Raw genomic sequence first — 23,986 nt, forward strand, 5'->3', positions numbered from 1 at the left:
ATAATCACATGTGTGTGTTAAATAATAACTCATTAAGTATATTATACATATTAATCACCGAGTTGATCAAGTTTTACAACACTGCTCATGTTAGTAAGGGGCCGATCAGGGAGTACTTGGGATTTTGTAACTCGCATCGGTAAGGGGTCGAGTAGCGAGTACTCAAAGGAGTAATCAGCCAACTCGGCGAGTTTTACAACACTGACTAAATGTCTTCATTTAAAAAAAATAGTAGTTAAGAAAAAAAGTCAGTTAATTATGGCCAAAATGAAGTAAAAATTCATTATATTAAACTACAAATGTCAAATACATTACTAAATGTTTAATATATTACTAAAAACAACATTTTCCAAAAACAAATATTATAATAAACATCATCTATATATACATTTAAAGTGTCGATTACATTACTAGTGTTTAAAACATAAAAACTAAGAATCACTTGGTAGTTAATGAATTCTCACATAAAAGCCACCAATTGCTTTTTCAAGTTGTGTTTGTCTTCGTTGCATTTCTACTTGTAATGTCTTTGAACTCATGCTTGCAACTCTCACGCTTGGAAAATGGTAAGATACACATATATAATTAGTAAATTGTACTTTATTTTTAAACCACGACAGCAATAAACTTTACTTTTAGATAATAATAGCAATGTATGTTACTTTTAATCCATTATAGGATAATAAAAATCAAAACAAATTACCCACATTGGTAAAAAAGAGAAAGTATGTTGTTATTTCCTTCAGTTAACCAAAAATAAATAACTTTCAGTTAAAAGTACAATGTTATTTCTTACATTTTACAAGTATGTTGTTTCTAAAATATAAAAAATAACATTATACAAGCATGTGGTAGACAAACAAAAAGAAAACACAAAGAACATGTACCAAGAAGATAAGAAAATGATTGGAGAAAGAAAATTGAATTCTTTAATCTATGCAATTTTATTATTTAAAACTTGAGCGGACAAACAAAAAGATGAACTTAGAATCATTAAAATAAAGGAACAAATTTATTTATAAGGATTGAGGAAACATCCAAATGGTGAAAAAATTGAGTGTTAAATGACAAATAAACCCACAATTGTATTTATACAATTAAGACAAAATTGCAAGAATGGTCCCTATGGTATGTCTAAACTAGCAACTTTGGTCCGAAATAAGTTTGACTCGCAAGGATGGTCCAATAATTTCGTTTTGTTGCGATTTTAGTCCAAAAATTATAAAACGTTTTATAATGATGGATTTGCCCTTGGTATTTTCCCCTTTTTTTAATTTTTTTATTACAAAAATAAAAAAACTCTCTCTCTCTCTCTCTCTCTCTCTCTCTACACAAAACACATCTTATTCATTCTGAGAAGAGGGTTTTGGTAAAGAGGGCGAATGAGGCTTCTCGTGAAGATGTTTTCGGTGAAGATGCTTCCGGCAAAGGTGCTTCCAGTGAAGAGGTTTCGTCAACCGAGGCTTCTGGCGGATTATCGTCATCGCTGCTATCCTTATTCTCAAACGCTGATGGTTGTGGGGGTTTTCAGATCTGGTTCAATGTTGTTTTATCGTGGCAGCAAGATTAGGGTTTCGATGGTTCGTGCTTATTTTCCTCCGACTGATACAATGGCGGCTAGATTAGGTTTTAGGGTAGCAGTTGTAATAGGGTTCTTATACCCAAATTTTTGCAAAGCCTGAGGTGTAACTACCACCGTCACCTCCATACAGGCGATGATTATGTGTATGTGGTGTCCTTGGCTCCAGTGATGTTCAGGCGACGTTGAAGCCAAAACTGAAACAAGAAGGGTTTTTTTGCAGGTGCAATTCTACTGAAACAAGATCAGGTGCAGCTTTGCTTTTAATCATCTCATGTATTTCACACTCTAATTAATTGTTCTTGTTACAAATCTGATTGTTCTTGTGGGTTTAAAAATCTAGTTGTTCTTGATTTTAAAGTTGCAGATCAGGAAAAAAAATATGTTTGAATTCATCATATGGTGGTGGTGGTTCTTGAGTTTCATTTTGAAATTGTAGATGTTGATTTATATGATGTCGGTGGTAAAAATATGTTTGAATTCATTGGATGGTTTTGGTGGTGACCGGAGGTCACAGTGGCAATGGCTATTGTTGGTGACCAATAGTGGCGGTAGCGGTAGTGCTCGTGAGAGACAGTGGTGGTGATAACATATCAATAGTTGTATGCTAGAGAGGGTGGATGGGTGGGGTAGGGATAGTGGTAGTATTATTTTGGTTTAATTATGTAAATTGTAAAATGTATTGATATAAATTAAAAAAACATAAGGGCAAAAACGTCATTATAAAAAAGTTTAAATAGACTTGGACCAAATCCGCAACAAAAATGAAAAGTTTGGACTAAAATCGCAACAAAACGAAACTATTGGACCATCCTTGCGAGCTAAACCCATTTTGGATCAAAGTTGCTAGTTTTGACATACTACAGGGATCATTCTTGCAATTTTATCTACAATTAAATACATTAATGTATTTCTATTTTTTTGTTTATTACAACATTATACTTTCATCTCTTCATCTTCCAACATTCTTTTATGTAAAACTTACCTTGTTGGATTGATTTCCAAAGTATAATGCGAGTGATGGATAAGCAATGATGTTAATGTATGCACAAAACACATAAGCAACAAACTTGGTTATCACAGAAATGAACTCATAAACAATTATGTGAATGTATAAATCATAATTATAGCTAAAAACAACCTCATAAAACCATAATTTACATAAGACCTGCTATAAATCATAATTTACACAATCATCTTTCAACCAAAACTCCAAAAATGAAAAAATAATAAAAATAAATTGTAGAAAAAATGGAACCAGATCATGTCATAAAGCAAAAACAGGAAGAAGACATGTTAGAATCATACAAAAAAACGTAATTGACACAACACAACCTCATAAATCATAACTAAAAATCCGATATCAAAGAATGTTAAAAATAGGAGGATTCAAAATTTCTTACTTGTGTCTTCTGTGTGCGACGAATGAGTCTATAGTGGGTGTCCTCAACTTTAGCTGTTTACTTTGTCGAAGTCCTGTGTTGTGCCACCGATGGTAGATGTTGAATTGATTATGGCAATAGCAGATGAGAAAGTCGAAAAACAAAAAGGGGCAACGTAAGAGATGGGGAAAAGGAAGCGAAGGGGATGACTGTAATCAAGAGAGATACCGAGAGAAAAACCTAGGAATGATGGAGACTTATGGCCCAATTACGATGGTGGAGCAATGATAGAGATGTTTTCCTCAATCGATAGCGGCGACGAGTTGGACCGACAAGGGTTACAAGCGACGGCAAAACGAAGGTGAAGCACTTCCATCGATTTAGGGAGATTGGGAAAGGTCAATTTATGGGTAATTATGATTTATTTCCGGGGAAAACGAAAAAATAAAACCTAGCGAATATTTGAGTGCGGGTAATTTGACTTTTTCAATCGTAGATATTCCGTAGGAAATTACCAATGGATTTCCAACAGAAACAAAATAATCAAAATATTAATTTTAAAATTATTATTGTTATTATTATTATTATTATTATTATTATTATTATTATTATTATTATTATTATTATTATTGTTGTTGTTGTTGTTGTTGTTGTTGTTATTATTATTATTATTATTATTATTAGTAGTAGTAGTAGTAGTATTGTTTCGTATTTTTCCTATTTAGAAAATGTCTTTTTTCTTCGTATTTATATTTAAAAAAATATGTATATAGGTGTTTATATGAATGTTTATGTATATGTATGTCTATATGTATGTGTATGTATGTTTGTGTGTATGTATATAGTGGATACAACTGTATACACCATCAAGATGTGTACTTGTATGCGTAGGTGTATGTGTATGTGTATTTATATGAATGTGTATGTGCATGTGTATTTGTATGTGTGTATGAATATGTATGAGTATACATATGTGAATGTCTTTGTTTATTTGAATGAGTGTACATGTGCAAATGAATATTTGTATGTGTACATGTGTACATGTATATATATATATATATATATATATATATACACACACACACATGAATGTGTATATGTGTATGTTTTTGTACATGAATGTGTATGTATATAAATAGGTACTAGAATGTTAAACCATGATATGAATAATTGATCCCAAAGATGCACATGATTTTATGAATGATACTAATAACTATAAATTGGTGAAAGTATGAACAATCATGTATAATAGAGGCATCAATAAATGAAGTAGAAAAACAATGTTTGGTGCTCGAGCAATCAAATATTAATGTGTATGTGTATGTGTATATGTAAGTCAATAACGTATGTATATGAATGTGAATGTGAATATGATTGGTAATATGTAATTACATATCTATATGTATGCATATGTATGTATATGTATATGATAAACACAAAAATCTGATGATTACTATAGATAATAAAAGAAGATAACAAAATTCTACCACATTCGAGAAGGCAACTCTCCAGGACATATACTTGATTATCATAAACTAAACAACCAAAATATAACTGTTGTTTCTAATTAATAGTCTCATGTATGCAGGAGATGACTATTCATGCTTTTTCTTTATTTAGCCATTAACTTGTGTGAGTGGGTCCAAAGTTGGGCCCAACAACATCCTTAGAAGCTATAATGATCCTTCTTGGGCTTGATTAGCCTTCTTTTTCTGTCGGTGAGAATACACATTTAGTGGTGTCGTAACATTACTCTCCCCTCGGAAAAACTACTTGTCCTTGAGTCGAAATAACGGGAACTGAGAAGTGAGTGAATCATAACTCTCCCATGTAGCTTCTTCGAAAGGTTGATATTTCCATGAAACTAGGAGTTCCAAAATAAGTTTACCAGCTTCAATGACCCAACAGTGATCCATGACTTTATCAGGTTCAACATCAAATAACCAATCACGAGTGATAGGAAGAGGTGTTGACGAACTAAATGATGAGTAACCTCTGGCTGATTTGAGCATTGAAACATGGAAGATGAGGTGAATGCGAGAAGTAGGAGGAAGCTCAAGTTCATAGGAAACTAGTCCAATTTTTCGTATAACTCGATAAGGTCCAAAGAACTGGGGAGAAAGCTTCTCGTACAGTCGTTTCGCCAAGCTTTGATTTCGATACAGTTGGACCTTTATAAGTCCTAAAGCTCTTGGGTTGGGTAACATGCATAGGAACCATAAAGTTAGCAACTTTATGAATCATTGAGGCCTTTTAATTAGCATATGTCTTAAATTTGAGGATTTGTGGTGGTTTGGACCAAGCATGAATTTTGCCCTTATTTACCTTTATTTTGACTTAGAATTGGTATATGACATGCATGGAGCATGGTCGAGTTGTGTGGATGTATGTGTATGTATATACATATGTGTGTATGTGTATGCGTGAATGTGTGAATTTATGTGTGTGAATGTATGTGTATGTGTGTATGTATGTATATGTGAATGTGTGAATATATGTGTATGTATGTCTATATGTGTGTATTTGTCTATAGGTATGTGTGAATGTATGCGTGTGTATATGTATGTATGAGAATTTGTATGTATGTATATGTGTGTATGTGAATGTTGTGTATGTGTATGTGTGTATGTGTTTATGTGTGAATGTATGTGAAAGGAGTAACAATGCAAAAGGAGTAATAGATCGAAAGGTGCACACGGTTATACACACATAGATATCATGTATAACTTAGTGAGCATATATATAATCATGTATAATAGAGGTGCGAAAAAAAAAATCGAAAAAAAAAACGACAATTGGTGTCCGAAATGTCGAAAATAATGAAAATTTGTAGGTAATCCGTCGGAAATTACTGACGAAAGGCCACTAAATTTAAACGGATTACCTAGGTAATTTAACTATTTTCGACATTTCGGGCACCGAACGTCGTTTTTTTGCTTTGTTTTTTCGCACCTATATTATACATGATTATCTATATTTTTCCAAAGTTATACCTGATACCTACATGTTTATAATGGCGTGCTCATTTTGATCTGTTACTCCTTTCACACTTTAACATTACAATCAAATTGGCATATGTACATATACATACATACACATACACATTTACACATACATTCACATATACCCGTAGACATACATTCATACACACACACATTCATACATACACAAACATTCGTATACACATGTATACATATATACACATACATTCACACATACACACGTACACATATATACATATATACACATACATTCTCACATACACACGTACACATTCACATATACACAATACACAGATATTCACATATACATATACATTCACACATACACATAGACACATACCCAAATATATACATAGATACACATACACAAATACACATACATTACACATACACACATATATATACATACATACATACATATACATTACAAATACAAAATACACATAGATTTACATACATACATACCCATAGACACCTACACACATATACATACGCATACACATACACATATACATACACATACACCTACACACATAAATACACATGTAGACATATAATATTGTGTGTATATATATATATATATATATATATATATATATATGCGTACGCAGTGGAGAGTCTAACATAGAAAATCACATGGTTCGCTAACAAGGTTAAACCGGGACGGTTCAAGTGAAAAATATGTTCAACAGGGCTATTTCACAGCATTTAAGGCAGGTCATTCAAAATATTTAAGATAGGTTCTGAATTTATCTTATATATAACTTGTTGGAAATTTTTTATTTTTAGGTGGGTCAAATGACCCACCTTTAAACAAAGTAGCATCGCCACTATGTGTATGTTTATACAACTAAGGCCCATAGAGGAGAAAATGAAGAAATCACCATTTTTGTCTGCGACCCCATGTTCTATGCATAAATTTCAGGTGTGGGAAAATGATTCCTCATTTAGACATGCAATGACGACATCTATTATTGGACATGCAATTATGTAGCTTTTGCCTATGGAATAATAATAATAATAATAATAATAATAATAATAATAATAATAATAATAATAATGAATAAATAATAATAATAATAATAATAATAATAATAATAATAATAAACTTTTTGGGTAGTGCTTGGGGTAAGACCAACAATCGAGATGGTCCAACTCTTTGGGGGTAAGGATTCCACTATCCTAGATTAACTTCACCGAAGGCGGCTTATAGGAATCTCAAAATCTTCCGATGGACCGCCACTCGGTCTCCTCGATCCTTTTGAGGGGATACCCATCTCGAGGCTGAGTCAAGTATTGATTCTCATCCTATTGTTGATTTTGGCCATTCCCTTTTGTTGAATTCATTAAAGAGTGGAAAGAAGGGGTCATAACTGAGTGCTTAGGTAAGAAACCTCCTAAGTCCTTATCGAACCAGAACATGAAGGTTAACGTATTAAAGAACAAGAAATATGGATCTCTTTGTGATATCATAGAAGTAGGTGATTCCAAAATTGAGAAGATTGCCTCGTTGGAGATAGTGATGAAGCTTTCTGATGATCTCTCTAGCCTTCCTCGAGATATTTGTTCCTTCTGTTTATATCAATGTTGAGAAAACTACCACCAGAAATATTGTACTCATCAATTGTCCCATGCACTTCGACCCTATTTTAGTTGTTAAATGTAACTTGATTCTAATGGAGCATTTGAGTTCAATGGATCACCTAGAACTCATTGGAGCACTTGGGGTTCAGGGAGCATGTAACAAAAGAATCAATCATATGAGAATGGAATGAAACATCTGATAAAGGAACTAATCAAGTATCAAAGTAACGAATTGTCTAAAAGGGGGTATGGAGCATTTGGAAGAGGTTTGGAGCACTTGGGAGTGGAATAAAGCAACTTGATGCATTGTTGCGCCATTTGATTAAGTGTTAGGCCAAGTGGAAAGCATGTTGCATCATTATGCAAGCATGTTGCACCATTGACATACATGTTGCGCCAAGTGGAAAGCATGTTGCATCACTTTGGTAGATGTTGTTCCAAAATGGAAGAAGTTGTGCTAACTTGGAAGATCGTGCTCCACCTTGGAAGGAATTTGCACCACTTTAAAGGAAGCTGCACCATGCTTGAAGGATATTGCACCATCACTGCACAAGATGGACCATTATTATGCAAGATGCGCCATCTTGGTGAAAGATGCACCATTTTGGTTCCTTGATGAGCAATGGCATCCTTGGTGAGCTACGTATACTATGAAGTCCTCGTTGATGATCAAGATTGTTCAATGATACTTAGAAGTTGATGATGCTCAAGGAATACACCACGTTGTGCTACCATTATGGATGTTGGACCACTAGTGTTCATGATGCGCCACCTGTGCATCATGATGCTCCACTATAGCTCGTAGTGCTCCATCATGCACGTTGCTAATACTAATGTGTTGTATGCTCCACTATGGCTCATGACATCCTATGTGGTATAATTATTAATAAGGTGTTTGGAGCCGTTGATGCTTATGGCTACCATGACCTCGACTGCTTGGTTGCTTATTTTTTGTGTTCTAAACATCGTACTTCTTCACATGATCTTGAATTCTAACTATCTTTATATCCACACGTTCGTATTTAGGTCTATTACAACTTTCGTTCAGGACACAACACCTAAGCCAAACCACAAGACCTAAGCAACCAAACAACCGAGGTTGCGGTGGACATAATCATCAATAGATTCAAACACCTTATCAATGATGTAGCATATAGGATACATGAGAAAAACATAAAGAAACCGTTTATATGTATTAAATGTGTATATAAACAAGGACTTATTTTGCAACAAAAATACATTAAAGGGGTGTTTGGGATTGCTTGTGAACATTAAAAGTCATTTTTGTAGGACTTTTTGCAAAAAAAAAAAAAAAACTACTTAAAATGTGTTTGGATTAACAAAATAACTTTTGGTGTAACTTTTACATGTAAAGTCACAAAAAATCAGATTTTTATGACTTTTTGAAACTCTTCATTTTCCTCTATGCAAAAAGTAATTTTCAAAAGAACTTTTCTATTACTTAAACATCTTTTGGTTTTTTGAAAAAATTAAAAGTTAAAAATCATTCTAAAAGCAATACCAAACACTCCCTAAACACTAAATATGCAAAAGTATATTAAGGATAAAATGTGGACAAAGAGAGAAATATATTATCTTATGAAGTTATTTTTTCAATAAAAAAGACTAAATATGTATAGATAAACAAATTAAAGAAGTAAAAAAATAATCAGTAACAAAATATATAAAAAAATTATTTTAGCTTTTAAAAAAAAGTTATTATCCCTTTAAAAAAAGGTGAAGAATGTTCGTCGTTGGTTGCGACCATGGTGTTGGGGTAATAGAGACATGTCCTACGAGTTTTGGAGACGCAAACAACAAACAGGGGGATCAGGATTCTTTCCCCCTTCCTTCAGATGGTCGGAAAGAGGGTCCTCCTCTGAGATCATCCTGAAAAGGGTGGTTAAGAACGAGTCATACTTCTTAAATCCTTTTGTTTTCAAGGAAATTCTTCATTTATGTTTCTATCTTCTCATCTCAATCGTGCCACCAATCATCATCATCTTCTTCTCACATTCCTAGGTGTATTATATTTTCACCAACGTTTCCTTTGTTTAGTATATACATTGTACACGAGAGATAGAAATCAACTGAAAAAAACCAGACGATCGATATAAGCTTTGATTACCCTTCGTGCCCTCATTTCTGGTGCGATCGGAAACCCTAGGAAAATGAAAAACCCCCATTTGATCATTAACTTGAAGACGGCTACCAGTGATTTGTAGGAAAAAAAAGCTGGCGCATTCAGACAGGTGTGTGGTGGCAGAAACAGCGGCTGCCTCCACAATCACAACATATGGTTTTGAGTACAATGGGGGGTAGATGGACAACAAATGGAATCCAGTATTCTTATTTCCCGCTTTTGATTCTTGTTCTAGCTCATGTGTGTTCTTCCCTGAATCCCGAAGGTATGCTTATTTTTTACTTTTTAATCAGTTTAAGTATATCAAGGTATGTATTTCAACTGTTTGTATCATTTATCAACAAAAATGCAGGATTGGCATTGTTGGATTTTAAGGCAAGAGTATCTCGTGATCCATATGGAGCCTTTGCAAGTTGGAATGTGGATGACAATGATCCATGCTCATGGTCTTATGTTCAGTGTGTCTTTGGCAATGTGCATACTCTGTAAGTAAATGGAAGTATGTGTATTCAATGTTCTTCATTTGTGAAGTTACAAGCTACTTTTTCATCCAATATGATCATAAATCGTTGTTGATTTTATGAATTTGATCCACAAGACCACAAGATTTTCTTTATTTTGTGATTCTAAATTGGTTATTCTATAGACATTTGAATAACAATCGATTTTTGATGTAATTATGTCCTTTTCTTGAAGTGATCTCAAAGGGCTATCTTTGGAAGGAGTACTCACACCTGAGTTAGGGAATCTCACTCACTTGAGGCGTCTGTAAGTATCAAGTTCTAATTCTTACCCACTATTTTTTTTCTTCCAATTACGAAGGGGTATAAAAGACATTTGATTACAGATAAACGATTATGTTAGTATGTGTTTTGAATTTTTTAACAGAGAGAGAATTGATTTGATAAACTTCAAACATTTTCTAACTTTTTGTTTTTCCAGTGTTCTCTCACATAACCATTTTCATGGAGTTATTCCAAAAGAGATTGGCAAACTCAACATGTTGGAGGTACTGGATTTAAGGGATAATAAATTGATTGGAAATATTCCACCAGAGGTTGAAACAATGCAATCACTAAAATATCTGTAAGTGATATAATCCTATTCACTTTGTTCTTTATAGATTGCTATATTCCTACTTCGAAGACTCTGAATATATTTATTTATAAAAGTTCAAGAAGTTCTATGAAAATGTATACAGTTCCTTGTTAATGCTGACATTGAGAAACGAATACATTTGACTCAACATTCACATGTCTAACAATTGGATTATGGATTTTGAGCACACATTTCACTTCCCTTTTTACAAAATAAGGTTAAGTTCTGACTTTTAAGGTCAAATCTATTACTTTCAAGAATCAAAAATCACATGGATTTCATCACAAACTTAGCCACAAGATTTCTCTTAGTTTCTATTTCAAATCATTTTCAAAACGGGTCATCAAATATTACATGAAATTGTATACAATTCTTTATAATCTTGATGTAGAGAAAGGGAAAATGACCTAAAAGCCCAATAAAGTTTTCAAATAGTTCTAAAAACCCCAATATTGTTTTGGTTATTCAAGAAAAGCCAAGGAAGTAAACATTTTTCTAAAAAATCCAAACTAACTTAGGCTTCTCATTAAGGGTAACCGGCATCTGTGGGTTAAAACTCTTTGTTTACCTGCTAATGGAAGTGAACCACAAGAAAAGATGACATGGCTGATTATCGTTTATTACATGGAAATAAAAATCCCACTATCACAAAGACTTACCTTTCAGTGAAATCGGAACATATGCGATCTAGGGTTCTTACTGGGTGAAATCGTTGTGGCTGTGGCTTAAGGAAGGAGGTGAATGCGAAATTAAAATCGTTTTTACAGAAGGTGAAATCGTTTTCTACATATGGTGAAGGTGAAATTGTTTTTACAGAAGGTGAAACAGAGCTCAAAGAGTGTACAACAACCATGTCAAGAGATGGTGACTCCCTTACCATTGATGTCTACCACAAAGGTGTTTGTTCTTCCTAGTCAATTCATCGGATTTCTTTCTAAAAAGCATAACATCCTTTGCTGTCTTCAAATTGTAAAAATTCAAATCTTGAGCTTGCTTCTGGTACTTCTTCATTTATCCTAGTCTTGTTTTTTTGGTTCATCAGCATCAACCCATTTCCAGAAATAACAACTTTCGTATTTCGATCCTTCATGTTCAGAAAAAATTAACTCACATAACCAATAAATTATTACGAAATGGATATAAACAGTTTTCAAGAACAGGGACAAGTCATAAGCTTTTTTCCAGGATTAGCTTTGGTGGTTGATGTCCAAATTCGAGCACTGTACCCACAATTGCAATGCTTCCCATCATCAAGTGTCCTCTTTGATTTTGAAATGTTGGTGCTTGACTTGGTGATCACAGATTTAGAGGAAGAAGAAGAAGTCATGGGAGAAGGACAGAGCCGTTAAGGAGGAGATGTGTGCCCTAATTTGTTTTAGTAAAGATGGGTTAGATCGATGAACATATCCTACATGTCATGTTTTAAGCCAACAAAGCAATCCACATGTCAAAAAAACTGCCAAGTCATCTATTCAATTATTCCTCCGCTTGCCTTCAGGTTACCACACAGTTAGATAAGAAAAAAAGTGAAGTTAGATGCTATTTTTTGAACGAAATCTTACTTTGTTGGGTTCTCTTAAACAACCAAAACAATATTGGGGCTTTTTAAAAGATTTGAAAACTTCATTGGGCTTTTAGGTCATTTTCCCTGTAGAGAAATGAGTACATTTGACTCCATTTTTCAAGCATTCACATATATAACAATCAAATTATCGTTTTTTAGTACAAATTTCACTACCCTCTTGAAGAAAAATCACTTTCAAGAATTAAAATTGACATGGATTTTCTAAAAAACATAGCAACAAGAGTTCTTTTAATTTGCGATTGAGATATTTTCTAAAGTGGGTCATCAAATATTTTTCCAAAACATATCCATTTCTTTAAAATCTTAAATATTGAAAAATGAGTATATCTGACTCATTAAAAAACCTCCCACCAGGTTGCTTCATAACAACAATCTTGAAGGAAGCATTCCACATGAATTTGAGAGCCTGAATTTACTCTACAAGTTGCAATTTGATGATAATCTTACATTCAGTGTTACAGATGCAATTGGATTTCTAAACAGGAAACTTGGACGTTGGTAAGAATTTTCAAAAAAAAAAAAAAAAAAAATTCAAATTTATTAAAATCTTTAATTATGATCCTTATTATTATTATTATTATTTTTAATTATGGTGACACATTATGACACAGCATATGGCAGGGTGGTTTTAACCATCTAAGGAATGCAGATTCTGTTATATCCCCATTCAAAGAAACTGTTATTAATTGCCTCAAACCATTTCAACTGTAAGAAAGAAGCATATAATTATATGCACTTTTAAAAAAAAAAAAAATTGAAATGTATAAATTCTTTTATTGGTTTTTATGCAGAAAAGTCACATTAACCCTTCTTTATCATGTTTCTTGTGTGTTTTCTCGAGTTTCAGATTCAGCAAGGGCATTTCAGACAATTCTTGTGTCAATGAAGAAAGTACGTGACTTTCTTTTCGACTTAATGGACTTGATATAAATCGGATACATATATTTATATAGAAATGTTTCTTTTTTGACTTAATATAAAAAGACTCTAATTAAAAGAAAAGTGAGGATATGGAGGCTTTATACATTCAGACATCTTTCTACCTCTTTGCCCTTATTTTATTTCCTATCCAGACACAAGGGTAAAATGGTGATTTACTCATTATGTAAATTATCAGGTCCACTAACGCCCAAAATAGTTGAAAACACAAAAATTGATGGATGCATAACAAGTCGAAAGCTAATAGAAGAACCTACAAATGTAGCATCCGAATCTTCATATAATGATGATGACATGTCAGCACGAGGTGGCATCATAGGAGTTGTTCCTAGTACCAAAAGCAGCGGATGTTTCTGGAAAATAACAAAAAGATTTGATGATACTCCATCTTCATCATCCGAAACATCTGATGATGATGAAGAGTCAACGGAAAGTCAAACTAATTCAGACATGTGGAAGATCTTGATAGGAATGTGTTGTGGATCTTTTCTTCTAATCACTTCCATGACACTATCATTCATGTGTCATAATAAAGCTGTCAAAACCATGGGCCCGTGGAGGCCCGGGCTTAGTAGACAACTGCAAAAAGCATTTGTTACGGGTAAATAATATTATGACTTACTATTATTATTATTATTAATTAAAATAAAAAAAGTTGCTGTAAAAAGGTTATTCTTACAGTAACCTGTCAGCTGGTCCACACTGTCCTGTCAGCTGGCCCACATCATCATGTGTGAGATATGAATCAAGTACATAGTGGCCCACACTCTACATGATTAATTTTGCTTTTTGTATCAAATACTTAGTATTTATTGAGTGCTATAATGATTTTTTGTTCTCTACATTTAATCCCCTACATTCAATAATATAGATTTTTATGAAGAAAAGTCCCATTATTTAGAGAATTTTTTTGATAAAGTTTTAATTTTTTTTTTGAACAGAAAAGTCCCGATTATTTAACATTTTGCACAAATTAACGATTTCTTTTTCTAGTTTTAACAGGAAATGATAGATTATGTGATTTTTCCAAAAGAATTGGACTTTTTTGTTGTTCGAAACAAAAAAAAAATTAAAACTTCATCAAAAAAATTCTCTAAATAACGGGACTTTTCTACGTAAAACCCTTCAATAATATTTCATTATACCCCTGTAATTGTATTCGAATTCCAAAATCATTATTCTTTTTTCACTAATTAATCTAATTTTTTAAACATCAGATAATATTTCATTTTGTTTCCCAATATAAAATAATAAAATGCATAACAGTTATGTTATATTTTCATCGTTTTATTCTAATTTTTATAACATATGTAATGATTTTCACTTTTTTTGAAACTTATTTAGTTATTTTCATCGATTATACAATATCAGATAATTTCCTTTTCATTTTAATCCAAAAAATATTAAATACAAATATGATCTGTTCTTAAAAAGAAATAAAATTTAACAAGCGGGCTTCACAAAACATTATAGATACACAACGATAAATTAGTTAATTTTACCAATAAAAAAAAAAAAAAGCTTCTAAAAAGGGTTTATTATAATTGGTTTTTGTTAAACTAAGTTAACCAGAAAGATGACATGGCAAATATAATCAGTCATGGATACTCTAAGAACGACTTTTGTTTGTTATTGTCCTTCAAATTACTATTTTTGGATCTTTATTAAACACCATTATCATTTATTAGTGGAATTAAGGTATTAATTATCCTCTTAATCATGATTTAACAACACAGGTGTTCAAAAACTAGATCATTCAGAACTAGAAACAGCATGTGAGGATTTTAGCAACATCATTGAAACAATGGAAGGTTGTACTTTATATAAAGGAACATTATCAAGTGGAGTTGAGATTTGTGTCGCTTCAACTACCATTACAAGACTCAAAGATTGGTCAAAACATGCACAGCTATTGTTCCACAACAAGGTTTTTTTTTTCAAACATATTTTATATATCTTTAATCACTAAATAACTAAAATTTTGTTATAGATTGAGATGCTTTCACGCGTGAACCACAAAAACTTTGTTAATCTTATTGGTTATTGTGAGGAGGACAAACCTTTTGTTAGAATGATGGTGTTTGAGTATGCTCCAAGTGGCTCACTCTCAGAGCATCTACATGGTAATTCTATGAGTAAATGACCATTTTACCCTTCTGTTCAAAGTCATGTCTCCATTAAGTTGTTCTTTGTTCTAATTACAGTTCAAGAACTTGAAATAAGTTTTGTATACAAAAAAGTCCGTTTCTTTTTTGGACTCGATGAACTGTCTGAATGTGAGTAAATGACCATTTTACCCTTATGTTTAAAATACAGTTCAAGAAGCTGAGCATCTAGACTGGAGTGCAAGGATGAGAATAATACTAGGAGTAGCATATTGTCTCCAATGCATGCATGACTTAAGTCCTCCAGTGGTGCACATGGATCTGAATTCAGAAATGATCTATCTAACCGATGATAATGCTGCTAAAGTAAGCTTCTGTGCAAAAAGACGTAAACGCCCTTCTCATCCTTTATAAATATACACCTGGTGTTGAGAAGTTTTTCTGATCTCCCAGGTTGCAGACTTGAGTTTCTGGAAAGAGTTTTCCCAGAAAGAAAAGATATCAGGGGCAAATAAGTCAAAGTGTGTTGTGATGCCTGATAAGGAGTCAAACATATACAGTTTTGGTGTTTTATTGCTTGAAATTATATCTGGGAAACATCCTTCTTCAGACAAAGAAGAACCTCTTGTAGTAAGTTCATTAAACTACTATATCTCATATCAAAGGTTTATAGAGAAAATCACAAAAAGTATCTCTTTTAATTTTTATATCATTGGTAAACAAGTACTAACTCTAATTTTGCTATTTTCACAGGTGGAAGAGTTTTTGAAGGAGAATAAAAACATTAGTCATATGATTGATCCAACCTTAAAGTCATTCAAGCAAAAAGAACTTGATGTTGTTTGTGAAGTTATTCAAGAATGCATTGAAAAAGATGGAAGTGAGAAACCAACGATAAATAAAATAATTCGAAAACTTAGGGACGAAAGTGGTATTTCACCAGAGCAAGCAATCCCTAGAATGTCTCCCCTTTGGTGGGCTGAACTTGAGATCTTATCTGAAGATGAAACATAAAAAAAAGGAATAACAAAATTTAACATTAAAGATACATGGAAAAAGGATACATTTTCTCATTGTTAACTTGTACATACATGCGATAGTTTTTGTTGGATTTTCTTTGATTTATTCTTGACACTTGATATATATATATATATATATATATATATATATATATATATATATATATATATATATATATATATATATATATATATATATATATATATATATATATATATATATATAGGTTGTATGTATATCATTTAATCAAAATGAGGTGTCGAGATTTATGGGATTGGGTTTTTTTGACCGAAGGAGTTGAATTGTATAGTGTTTGAAAGTGTAAAAAGATAATGTAATGATTATTATTGGGTTTTCAACTTTATTTCATCTTGGTAGCTCATAAGCTAATTCATGCACCAAGATAAGTTGAAAATTGGGGTTTTTACAATGCTGTTAAATTGAGTTTTGACAACTTACTGGTGCTATTTTGGTAAATTCATATATTTTTGGGTGAATTTTTTTTTTTTTTTTTTAATGAATCTAGCGACATTGGAAATATGTGAATGTCTAGTTTACTTCATATTTGTTCCTCGTAATCTAATTCATGAAACAAGAGAGGTTAAAATTGAGGTTTTTATAGTGAGATCAAATTGAGTTTTGACGTGTTACTGTTGCTATTTTGTAAAATCTCTCGTAACTTTTTTTTTTTTTTTTTTGGTGATTCATGTCGCTTTAAAATGGAGGAGCATGAAAAAATGAGGTAAAACAAGAAAGGGCCAAGGGTCAAGATGTATAACGAAATCATAAAGTTCAAGGAAATAACCCACCTACCAGGCAATTTTGATTTTATATGATTTTTAATATTCTAGTCGAATATTGATATATTAGTAAATAGCTATACCTAATTTTACCTTTTAATTTACTAGCTATACCCAGACAGTGTACCCCGTTCAAATAGTTTAGCACAAAAGTCGGGTATCGATCACAGGTAACGATATTAATTAATTAACATACTTACTATTCAATTAATCTAAAATTCTAACAAAGATAAAGAGGGGTTTATCTAATTTTGCAAGTTTAGATAAACTTAATTTCTTAACACAATTCAATCAAATAACAAAAACACTTCTGTTAGTTCGAATCCACATTCGCTCAATGGTTTAATTATTAATTATGACAATTCATGTTGGTTACCAATGAAAATATTATTAGCAATTCAATTACAAAGTTACTAATATTAAACTAATTCATGTAGAGCTATGTATGGTCATACATAATTTAACACATGATCCTTTATTAGATAGAATTGGAGCTATGTGAAATTGAGTTGACAAACACAATTATGGTCATAATATGAGTTCTTTAGCACAACCAAATTCAATAATTTAATTACTTATCTAAGATTGGTTCGATCTTAGCTCTAATAATCTAATGTTCACTAAATTACTAGGTAATCAAATTCATACAAATTTATGGTCTCACTAACTACACAAAATAAGAGTTTAGAGTAATCTAGTATCAAATTAAGCATGTTAGGTATAAACAATCAAACACAATACATTAACCAACAAGAAAAGTCTAAATCTATATATTCAAACCATGAGTTCCAGCTTCATCTAGCTAACAGAAGCAACTAGATTTAGCTACTCATACTAACAATTGAACTAAAACAAGTCATAATAAAAAACATAGTAAAGCACCAAACTAGAAAGTAAATTATGATATTTTCCTTCTTCCTTGGTATTAAAACCAATTTCCTAGCCTTCTAAACCCCCGAGTTCGACTTTTGTAAATATTCTTCTAGCCAGCTAACCCCCTAAAATTCGTAGGGATCAAGGATATTTATAGTTTCAGATTTCACCCTCTTCACGTCGTGAGCATAGGAGCCTCACGTCGCGAATGCAATACTAATCTGTATCGAACACGTATTCTTTCATCCGGATGATTGTTTTCTAGAATATCCATACTCACATCGTGAACCTTTACTCCCTATATCGTGAGGACGTGTTTTGCTGGATTTTTCATCTTTTAAGCTTTTAACCTCTAAAGTTCCAATCTTTGATGCTTTCAGTCCTTTTTCTCCAAGATGTCTTCTTTTGGCTGCAAAATATAATTTAACCTTATAAGTACAACTTATCTATGCAAATAACTAAAATATTAATCAAAATGTAATTAAATATTGCCTAAAAAATATGTATAAATCTGACAATATCAAATACCCCACACTTATTCTTTGCTTGCCTTCAAGCAAATTTAATTATTTTTAAATTGAAACATTCATCACTAGCATCACACAGAACAATCCATTTAGAACTCAACCATTACACAAATACCTCAATGCGCATATTTGTGTCTAAATCCCTAATAACCCCCCAATCATAAATACTCACAATCCTTATGAACCGTCACCCCTTTGTTTATACAACACTCATTTCTGCAACCCTCCGAATCAATCCTTAGAAATCTTTCTTAACTTCAAGGTATTTTTGTTAAGCTACCAAAGCATACATAATCCAGAAATTACAACTTTTGATACCACATTGGAGCTCTTGGAATTCTTCACTTCTTTGATATTTGATATTTGATTTCTTTGAATTCACCACCTTTTTGTTTGATTTTTGGTATCTTCAACTTTTTGAATTTTTTCAGAATTTTTGATCTTTTGATCTTCATAATTTGATAGCTCCAAAAATTCTTTTACTTTTTGGTAAATTGTCTCTCTTTTTTCTTCTTTTTTATACATATCTCACTTTTTCCGCTCAAAACCTACATGCTTAAGTAAAGATGCTTAACTTCAACCCTTATTGCTTAATGTATTAGTCTAAGTGCAATGGCTACATAAGCTCTCCTGGATAGATTTCAGGTTTAGGATGCAAAACATATTATGCCATATAAACTACCAGATTACCTTTCATATCTCATGGCTTTTTACTAAGAATGGGAAGCCACAAATAACTATAACATATGTTGACTCAGCTAAACATGTGAGCTTGCATTGGATCATCCCACATAACACTAGCAACTTAAGTTCAAACTATTATTAGATTTAATTTTTTTTTTATTTTTTCTTAAATTTTTCAAAATTTTAATTTTTTTTTATAAATTTCTAGTAATTTTACTTTTTCAACCCCTACCCCACACTTATTACATACAATACCCTCAATGTATGCATACAAATAAATTAAAAGCAAAATAAAAGGGAGAAAAAGGAATAGACTCCTCTGGGATAGTAATGGTATGATCGAACTCTAAATGTGTGGATAACTTGTGCATCTTGATTATGAACTTCTTCTAATATGGAACTTGGATTATGTAAGCAAGATAGTAGAATGTGGATGAAGTTGCCGAAATCGAGTGTGGGGGACCAAGTGTGCGGGTTCACTTCGTGAGAATTGAAAAAGTGGTAGTCAAATGTTCTAATGGTTTCTTTAATTTGTGGTCTCATGAACTTTATAGATCACGTCGTGAATCCTGTCTGGGCTGAATAAATGGGGGCCAATTAAAAATACCATGAGGTGGTGTCGATGCTTTTCATAAAATTGTCCATTTTCTTATAAAAACTTTAATTTATTTTACCACTTAGTTTTTAAGGACCCCACACTTAATTTTTAAAATAATTAAGATGAGGAGGTGACTAATTATCCTAAAAACCAACTAAAAATGCAAAAACTAGATTAAATGCAAAAACGAAAAGAAATTCCAAACCAGACTCATGTTTCCTCCCGTGAAGTGCTTCTTTTTGTGGATTCATGAGCCGAACTCTGTGCCGCTTCACGTTGAATCTTTGTCGGAGTGTCGATCAACAATTTCACCTTTTGCTCTTTCCATCTTTTGTATGCTTGAACTCGTCTAATGTATGCATTTTTAGAGTTTTCTTGTTTAATTTTCACCTTATTTTCTTCAAGCTTTCTTTTAATCTATTTATTCTCCTGAAGTTTATTTTCCACTTTTTCCTCATTCTCTAGCTCTACGGAAACCATCTTTTCATCCAAAGTTAGCATCTTTTTTTTGGAAGTAACACCGTCTTCATCACTTGATACGCCTTCACTTTCCTCACTCACCCAAGAAGTTGGATTTTTATAAGCAATCACTTCGAAAACAAGTGGAACATATGCTTTTGGTTTTTTTTTTTTTTTTTTTTTTTTTTTTTTTTTTTTTTTTTTTTTTTTTTTTAACTTATTGAATCGTCTTAATTTCTTCTTCCATTAGTTTCTCCAATTCTTCAAGATCATCTTCTTCATCAATGTTGAATACTTCACCTTGAACATGATTCCCTTGGAAACCATCTTCTATTCCAAAAGTAGCTTTTTCATCTCCAACTCTCAAAGTTAGCTTGGAATCTTGAATGTCAACCAAGGCTCAAGTAGTATTAGTAAAGGGCGACCAAGAATAATAGGGACATTGTTGTCTTCTTTCATGTCCATCACGACAAAGTCAATTGGAAAGAAAATTTCCCAACTCTCACCAAAATATCTTCAACAATGCCTCTAGGATATGTCACCGAACGGTTAGCCATGTGAATTGTCATTCTTGTAGCCTTCATATTCAGAATATTAAGCTTTTGATAAAACGAGAAAGACATTAGATTTATGCTAGCCCCAGAATCAGTTAAGGCAAAAGTGTTTGTATTATTTCTAAATTCACATGGAAGAGTGAGGCGTCCAGGATCTCCCATCTTATTTGGTAACTCCCCCAAATACAACCTTAGAACTTTGCTCACTAAGAATCACCTTGGACTTTTTCTTTAATTGTTGCCGATTATTTATTAAGTCTTGTAAGAACTTTGCATAATCAGGAACTTTAGACAACGACTCAATGAAAGGAGTATTTATTGGAATACCCTTCACTTGCTTCCTAAATTTCAAGTGCTCTTGTTCCAGTGGATGGATATTTTCTTGGGATAGAAATGGTAAAGGAGGACGATAAGTTTGCACATTGGCTAAATTTTATGTTCAGACCCAGCCCACGTCGTGAGATATGTAGGCTCACATCGTGAGCTCGATGTTTCAACAAAATTTGTCTCATCGAGTGTTGACTTTTTCTCCCTTGGTCCGGACTACTGTGGCTCCACTTCTAAAACTTCTAGGAATGCAGAAATAGCCTTTTCTTCAGTTTCAATCACCATGACATGCGATTGAATCTTTTTATCGGGAAATTATGGAGATAATCGTTCATTTACCAAAGTCGTTAGTTGACCAAGTTGGGCTTCGAGATTTTGAATCGATGCTTGGTGATTTCTTAACAATGTCTGCTGGTCAATCATCATAGCCTGCTGATCTTTCATCATTATTTGATGATCCTTCATAATTATCCTTTGATCTTTTATTGCTGCATCTGTCTCATCATGTCTCTTTCTAAAGCCTCCATAAAACGAGCTAGCATGGTCTCTAAGTCAACTTTCTTTTCAGCTGGTAGTTTTTCCTTTTGGTAGTTTTTCCTTTTGGTAGAAGCCTCAGCTAGTCTGCCTATATTTTTCTTCTTTCTGCTTATTGTATTCTTCATATGGCAACCACTCCGTCTTTGGTTTTCTCTACTCCTCATCATATTTATCTCCACTCGAGTAGCAAACTTGAGCCTTTTTGTTCCCATTATCATCTAAGTAGCAATCTTTAGTCAAATGTGGACCATTGCATTTTTCACACCCAACTCTAATAGCATGTATTGACTGATCCATCTTGGTCATCCTCCGATCCATATTATTCAACATTGCTAGCATAACAACAATGTCTTCTGAATTTCCTCCCCTAATTCCCTTAGCTCTATCATGTCTTGGATTATAGTATTCACAAGAATGCTTTGAGAATTCTTTAATCAACTCTTTGAATTCACCCGGATTTTTTCTTAGTAAGCGGTTCTTGAAAATCAAGGAATTGCCTTGTCATGTCATTCACCCTATCGTAGAATATAGACACTTCTTGTTGTATGTTAAAATCATTTTGAGGGCAGTTTTTTAGTAATCCTTTATAACACTCCCATGCCTCATAAAGTGATTCACCCGTATTTTGCTCAAAGTTGGCTATTGCCTTCTTGAGTTTAGCAATTTTTGAAGGTGGGCAGAATTGTTCCAAAAATTTCTCTTGTATCTATGCCATAGTAGTAATTGCACCAGGTGGAAGCACCTTCAACCAGTCTCTTGCAGCTCCCAGTAATGGGAAGCATTCTTAACAACAATCTCTCTTGGAACATTTGGGACATTGAAATAGTCTGCAATGTCGTTGGCTTCATCTAAATGCTTGTAAGCATCCTCATGATCGTTCCCAGAAAATAGTACATCCTTAAATGCAGTAAGAATGTATCCTTTCAACGTGAATGTTGCAGTGCGGGAATTGTAGGTTGTACTAGACCGGGACCAACATCATCTCTTATCCGCTTCTTGTACATTAGCTCGTCTTTGGGTTCACTCTTTTCTAATTCAAACTCAGGTTTTGTATCATCTTCGGTTTCTTTTTGATTTGGATTTTGCTCAAAGCTTTCTAATTTTCTTTCTTCATTCCTTTGACTACTAGACTCACCCAAGCTCTTTCCTTTCTTTTTCCCAAAAACCGATTTAAGGTCCTTAAATGATGAGCTCTTCGGTGGTTGGTCTTCTTTTACGTTTTTATTTGTCTTTTTGTGAAGGGCTGATGCTGGATCTTCAAATAGTGGTACCAAAGGTGTGCTAGAGCCTATGGTCATGTAATACTGCAAATAAGCAAAAATAAAAATGTAAAACTGAACAAAAAACTAAATAAAACTACCTACTGACTTTCCACCACGACGTGGTAAAGATCACCACCTCGTGTTGTCGCAGAAAGACTAAACAGAAAAGAAAAACGAAGGAAATCAAAAAACTACTGAACTCACGTCGTGAGTTAATAACTGAAACAAAAACTAAGCTAAAAATTAACTTTTTGTAGGTTTTACCACACAAAAATGGTCGATTAACCTAAAGCAAATAAATCAACAATTAAATACGCCGTTCCCCGGCAACAACGTCAAAAACTTGATGCGTGCAAATAGCTACACCTAATTTTACCTTCTAATCTACTAGCTATTCGACCTAAGATAGTGTACCCCGCACAAATAGTATAACACAAAAATCGGGTATCGATCACAGGGAACGATATTAATTAATTAACCTACTTACCATTCAATTAATTTGCAATTCTAACAAAGATAAAGAGGGTTTTTTTTTCTAATTTTGCAAGTTTAGATAAACTTAATTTCTTAACACAATTCAATCAAATAACAAAAACAATTCTGTTAGTTGGAATCCACCTTCGCTCAATGGTTTTATTATTAATTATGACAATTCATGTTGGTTACCAATGAGAATATTTAACCAACAAGAATATTATTAGCAATTGAATTACAAAGTTACTAATATTAAACTAATTCATATAGAGCTATGTATGGTCATACATCATTTAACACATAATCATTTATTAGATTGAATTGGAGCTATGTGAAATTGAGTTGACAAACACAATTATGGTCATAATATGAGTTCTTTAGTACAACCAAATTCAATAATTCAATTACTTATCTAAGATTGGTTCGATCTTAGCTCTAATAATCTAATATTCAC

General features: G+C 32.7%; 1 protein-coding gene and 1 non-coding gene across 9 annotated transcripts; both read left to right on the plus strand.

The window, feature by feature from the left end:
* Positions 1 to 9,309: 9,309 nt before the first annotated feature.
* On the plus strand, positions 9,310 to 16,551 carry LOC145041984 (protein MALE DISCOVERER 2-like). 8 transcript variants are annotated; one of them, XM_078990253.1, is made up of 13 exons: positions 9,310 to 9,955; positions 10,043 to 10,175; positions 10,387 to 10,458; positions 10,633 to 10,776; positions 12,728 to 12,871; positions 12,985 to 13,080; positions 13,221 to 13,264; positions 13,491 to 13,913; positions 15,049 to 15,239; positions 15,303 to 15,435; positions 15,629 to 15,783; positions 15,871 to 16,047; positions 16,171 to 16,551. In XM_078990253.1, the coding sequence occupies exons 1-13, from the start codon at positions 9,844 to 9,846 to the stop codon at positions 16,429 to 16,431; spliced, it is 2,085 nt and encodes a 694-aa protein (XP_078846379.1). In that variant the 5' UTR covers positions 9,310 to 9,843; the 3' UTR covers positions 16,432 to 16,551. The 8 variants fall into 8 exon arrangements, with proteins under 8 accessions (XP_078846379.1, XP_078846384.1, XP_078846381.1 ...); XM_078990258.1 differs by lacking the exons at positions 9,310 to 9,955; positions 10,043 to 10,175; positions 10,387 to 10,458 and adding exons at positions 11,455 to 11,525; positions 11,605 to 11,685; positions 12,091 to 12,286 and having other exon boundaries at positions 10,648 to 10,776; XM_078990255.1 differs by lacking the exons at positions 9,310 to 9,955; positions 10,043 to 10,175; positions 10,387 to 10,458 and adding exons at positions 11,455 to 11,685; positions 11,974 to 12,286 and having other exon boundaries at positions 10,648 to 10,776.
* A 5,796-nt stretch (positions 16,552 to 22,347) lies between these two features.
* On the plus strand, positions 22,348 to 22,454 carry LOC145044415 (small nucleolar RNA R71). Its single transcript, XR_013681368.1, has one exon. It is a non-coding gene; the product is annotated as a small nucleolar RNA R71 (small nucleolar RNA).
* Positions 22,455 to 23,986: the final 1,532 nt, after the last annotated feature.

This window comes from Lactuca saligna, chromosome 4 (genome assembly GCF_052625555.1).
Source record: "Lactuca saligna cultivar CGN05327 chromosome 4, ASM5262555v1, whole genome shotgun sequence".
NCBI lineage: Eukaryota > Viridiplantae > Streptophyta > Magnoliopsida > Asterales > Asteraceae > Lactuca > Lactuca saligna.

What these genes read in the sequence shown, in the direction of transcription:
- LOC145041984 (XM_078990253.1), top strand. Translation starts at nt 9,844, where the DNA reads ATGGTTTTGAGTACAATGGGGGGTAGATGGACAACAAATGGAATCCAG. An exon ending in AACAGGAAACTTGGACGTTG is followed by an intron (nt 12,872 to 12,984) that starts GTAAGAATTTTC and finishes ATTATGACACAG; the next exon opens with CATATGGCAGGGTGGTTTTA. An exon ending in GCAAAAAGCATTTGTTACGG is followed by an intron (nt 13,914 to 15,048) that starts GTAAATAATATT and finishes TTAACAACACAG; the next exon opens with GTGTTCAAAAACTAGATCAT.